Here is a 4,915-nt window from a genome sequence, read left to right as displayed (position 1 = left end):
AGCGCACGCGCACTTTGGCGCTCAGTGACGTCAGATTTACACGCGCCACATTCGATTTTCCGTCTGTGCCGCTCCGTTGTTTATGTTTGTTTATAAGATCAGTAAAGTATAATATGATTAAGGTATGAGTGTTATAAGTGTTATGATGCGTTAATATGCTCGACTGAGGCGCTGTTTATACCGGACAGTATCCTAGCAACCCGTGGCGTGTTTATTGAATCTGATCATTAGTGTTTGTGTGTGTGTGTGTGTGTGTGTGTGTGTGTGTGTGTGTGTGTGTGGAGATGCTGAATTGAGGTAAACTTGCTTTTATTTTCACATATTAGTTCATTTTTTGGTCAGTGACAGCTTGTGACGCTCCCTATATTGTTTACCACACTATACTCTAAATATTGGGTCTGAAATGGTGTGTTAGAGTAACATCAGCACTGTTTAATCCACTGCGAACAATCTACAATGTTTGTTTTTCTGCAATTATATTAGGCTGAACGTCTGAATGTGTGAATATAAACGCAGCTGTGCTCCCCTGTAGATGCAGCAGTGATGAGCGGCGCTCAGAGGACTCTGTTCCAGGCGTGGGGCCAGAGCGGAGCCCCGAGGACCAGGAGCCCGCAGCAGCCTGAGATTAAGGTAAAGCTGGTGTGATGTTCATTTATTTCTTCATTTTTTAACAGTCACGACTTTGTGAAACCCTTCCTATATTGTTTACGTTACCATACTTTGCGTATTCCGTCTGAAATCACAGAAATGAATGACTACAAAACAGCATTGTGCTCTGTTCAGACTGACTCCCCTTTGGTGATGTTGGGGCTGTTTTTGACCCATTGACTTCCATTATAATCACGTTTATTGATTGTAGAGCCATGACCGCAGATAATCATGCATTCCTGATTGCTGCTGTCTTCCCCTGTTGGGAAGAGGGACGATGTGTCTATAGAGCGAAAACATCACCAACGGGGAGTCAGTCTGCCCAGAGTGTGTGGAGTTTTTTTCCCAAAATATGTGTTAAAATAAGATTTATCAGCAGAAATCATCACATTTGCTGAAACACAGAGAAATCTGTGGCCAAATTAAGACTCAAAACCACCCCAGAGTGGATGAAAACGACCCAACAGCACAGATGTTTGGGTAGTCGTTGGCTGCTAATATGATTTCACTATTAGAATTTGCGAACAATACTTTTCTGACGTTGTATTGAGGTGTATTGTAAAACCAATACACCATCTCATATATCCGACACTTTAACCTACATTTGCACAGTTTTTTTTGCACATTTTGCACCAGACACATTTTAATAATGATTAAATCTAAAAAACGAACAAACACTGCACAAATATTGTGCATTCAAAGCACCTGTAGAAAACACTCTCCCGTCTTACTCTAGCACTAGATTCTCTGAGCACAGTTTCTTTATGTAATCTGCCCTCGTGTGTATTGCCTCTTGTTGAATCACTGAATGCCTCCTCAATTGTAAGTCGGTTGAACAGAAGCATCTGCTAAATGTAGGTGAGCAATTCCATGCAGATGTCAACCTTGCCATGAAAAAAACTTGATCAGACTTTATTTTGATGGTTGAATTTAAGTTATATTGCATCTACAGGACAACTAATTGTCATTAGATTATAGGTAAACTGTTAGGTTGGGGTTAGTGTTAGTTAACATGTACTTGCAGTCTGTTAAATCAGCAGATATTAAGCAGACAGTCTACTAATACTCAAATGCACCATCAAATTAAAGTGTTACCAAAAATGTAGGTTTTTACCGAAGTAGTGAAACCCCTTCCTAAGTATGGTGTGTAGTTTGCACTTTACAGCACTGCAAAAATACTCCAAATGTCATGTTCAAACCTTTACATTTGATTAACCAAAGTCACACTAGTGCCAATTTCACATCTGCCACATCCATAAGCAAGCTTTCTGCTCATAAAAGCAAACGTGTGAAATCAAATAAAGTCACTCATCTCTGTTCTACAGTGAGCCGGCTCTTATCCTCTTGATTAGCATTATTTCTTTTGGGTTGTGTATTGGCATGGGACGATAACCGTTTACCATGGTTTACTGCGGTTTGCAAAAGTCAAGGTTATAAAACCGCCATCATTTTCTGCTATACTGTTATGGTTTATGCAAGATTATTAATTTTACTTTTTTTGTTTTTTGCTATTTTTAAGACAACAGGATCTCCAGCAGGAAATAAATCCAAAGATGCCGTTTTAATTAGTGAAGAAATCAGTGTTATAACTAATGAAATCAGCAGGAGTTGATAATTAATTTTCATTATTCAGCCGGACATGTTTACTGCTCCAAAATATTATAAACATGTCTCAAACTAAAATATATTGTGTTCAAAGGGGGAAAAGGCATTAGTTTTTTTACCCAGACATTTAAAACGAATATATTTTAGAGATCATAATAGTGTTAATAACACATTTCTAATAACTGATTACTTTTCTCTTCTCCATGATGACAGCACATACTATTGGACTAGATATTCTTCAAGACACTAGTGTTCAGCTGAAAGTGACATGTAAAGGCTTCACTAGGGTAATTAGGGTAAAGTTAGGGTAATTAGGCAAGTCATTGAATAACAATAGCCGCATTTCCACTATCGCGCCTAAAGCGAGAGAGCCAAGGCCAGTTGCGTTTCCACTGTCACTTCCGGGGCCTAACCGGGCCAAAGCGGGGCTTTCTTGGGGCCAGCGGCTGGCCTTTTTCGGACCGCCAAAGAGGGCCAACTGGGGCTTCGGGATGGAGTGAAAGGAAAGGCGGACAGTTTTCCGATCACACATGAGTACATGCGCCAAACACATGAATAAATAACGGAAAGAAAACATCTAGCCTTATAGTCTGGGGTCTTCTGCGTATGATCGCCCTCATGTTTCCCTTATAAATGTAAGGCTGCTGCATAAAATAATAAAGTAGTTTTAATTTTTAGTGACGTTCTTTGCTGCGTCCTCCTCGATGTTTCAATAACGCAGAATAATCTTTACACCATATTAAAGACACAGCAGACAGTAAAGGTTTTCCAGAGTTTCTGTCAAGTATAAAATGTGTGTTTGTGCGCGTTTAAATGCCTGTATGTGTGTGTGAGACCGAGGAAAAGAGCCTTCAGCTGTTGATGCCGCGAGCGGCTTTTTTCTTTTCTTTTTTATTGTTTTTATTTATTTTGAAGAAAATACACCATATGAATACAACAGAAAGACATTAAACTTTACAAATTTCGTGTCCACTTTTGTAGGCTCAAAACATCTAGATAAAATAGCCTAAGCTATATTGAAATAATTTGAAAGAATTACAAATATCAGATATAATACAATCACATTAAATAAATAAACCAATATATAACTAACAAAAGCTAAACCAGTTTAGGTATATACAATGCATAAATTAAACCGTTTTAAAGCCATATTAAACTATAATTTTCCAAAGGCCTGTTTTAGCTGTTCTAAAAACAATAAACCCTGGAGAAGGTTTGAAATATTATTTATTAAGTATTTGGATAGGCCAAACAGTGGCGCAGTAGGTAGTGTTGTCGCCTCACAGCAAAAAGGGTCGCTGGGTTGAGCCTCGGCTTAGTTGGTGTTTCTGTGTGGAGTTTGCATGTTCTCCCTGCCTTTGTGTGGGTTTCCACCGGGTGCTCCGCTTTCCCCCACACTCCAAACACATGCGGTACAGGTGAATTGGGTAGGCTAAATTGTCCGTAGTGTATGAGTGTGTGTGTGGATGTTTCCCAGAGATGGGTTGCGGCTGGAAGAGCATCTGCTGCGTAAAAACTTGCTGGATAAGTTGGCGGTTCATTCTGCTGTGGTGACCCCGGATTAATAAAGGGACTAAGCCGACAAGAAAATGAATGAAAAGTATTTGGATGTGATGATATTCATCAAATCATGCAAACAGCATTTTTTGGGTGAGTGAAAGCAGAAAATAGAAGAAACTTCAATACATGAAGAGCTTTATTAGTGAAAGCTGCTGAGTGCAACACAATATAGGCTATCCTTTATTACTTGCTCCTATGTGCTGAAATACTGAACACTTTCCTTTATTTAAGACATGATATGCAGCATCCTTAAATCAAGGGGAATCACCTGTTGAGTGTCATAAAGCCTATAGGGAATAATTAATGTTTCAGGTCTCTCAGCATTTGGGCTGAGTGTTTGACAGTGTCTGTCTAAATGAGGATGTTATGAAATAAATTTTTTACCGAGTTTTTAACAGAGAATTTCTGTAGTGTTATATTATGGATGTGTGTTCACTGCGCTGGGTTTCTCTGGTCGGCGAGTAAATGAATATGATGAATAAGAACACACAGGCCTGTGCGTGTAGACATATCATGTACGGCTGTACAGTAGCGTGTCATTAGTTTGTTTGGGTTGTCTTCATTTGAATGGTTTGGTGATGATGTGATGGTCTGCTTATCTGCCTGATTCCCGCTGAAGTGGGCGGGTTGTGACATTTGATTCGGGGGTGTTCTGGGGGCGGGGTTTGCGTGACTACGAGCTACTAGCCCGACAGTGGAAATGCGGCTAGTGGTTTGTTCTGGAGACAATCCAACACTAATATTGCTGAAGGGGCGAATAATATTGACCTTAAAATGGCTTTAAAACTATTAAAAACTGCTTTTATTCTAGCCCAAATAAAACAAATCAGACAGAAATGCACAGAAGGGAGAATCTACTTTCTATGTGAGTTGATGTTTTGGGTTTTTACCAGGGCTTTACATTAACACCTGCCAAATGCGGGTAGATTTCGGCGGTGGCGGGTAAGACAGACACACTAGCCACTTTGGCTGGTTGAAAATAATTTTCCCAGATAATAATTCTTTAAGGCAGGGTTCGACAATAAGGATGGTCCAATATGCACGCACAGGCGATCGAGAAGCAACAAGACTGACAAAAATAATTGCGTTCGCAACTTCGCGC

The 4,915-nt window shown here is 39.8% G+C and overlaps 1 protein-coding gene across 17 annotated transcripts in view; it reads left to right on the top strand.

The window, feature by feature from the left end:
- The window catches only part of fancm (FA complementation group M), a gene marked incomplete in the record, with an annotated part of 75,641 nt that continues 70,726 nt past the window's right edge, over positions 1–4,915 (top strand). For 9 of the 17 annotated variants that reach the window (NM_001441940.2, NM_001441930.2, NM_001441928.2 and 6 more), the window contains 2 exon segments: positions 1–122; positions 533–630. In NM_001441940.2, the coding sequence (NP_001428869.1) occupies positions 544–630 (87 nt within the window). 17 annotated transcript variants of the gene reach the window in all.

The sequence above is a fragment of the Danio rerio genome, chromosome 17 (genome assembly GCF_052040795.2).
Source record: "Danio rerio strain M-AB ecotype USA chromosome 17, GRCz13ab, whole genome shotgun sequence".
NCBI lineage: Eukaryota > Metazoa > Chordata > Actinopteri > Cypriniformes > Danionidae > Danio > Danio rerio.
Note: the sequence above shows the minus strand (reverse complement) of the source record. Positions and strands in the feature narration are given on the sequence as shown.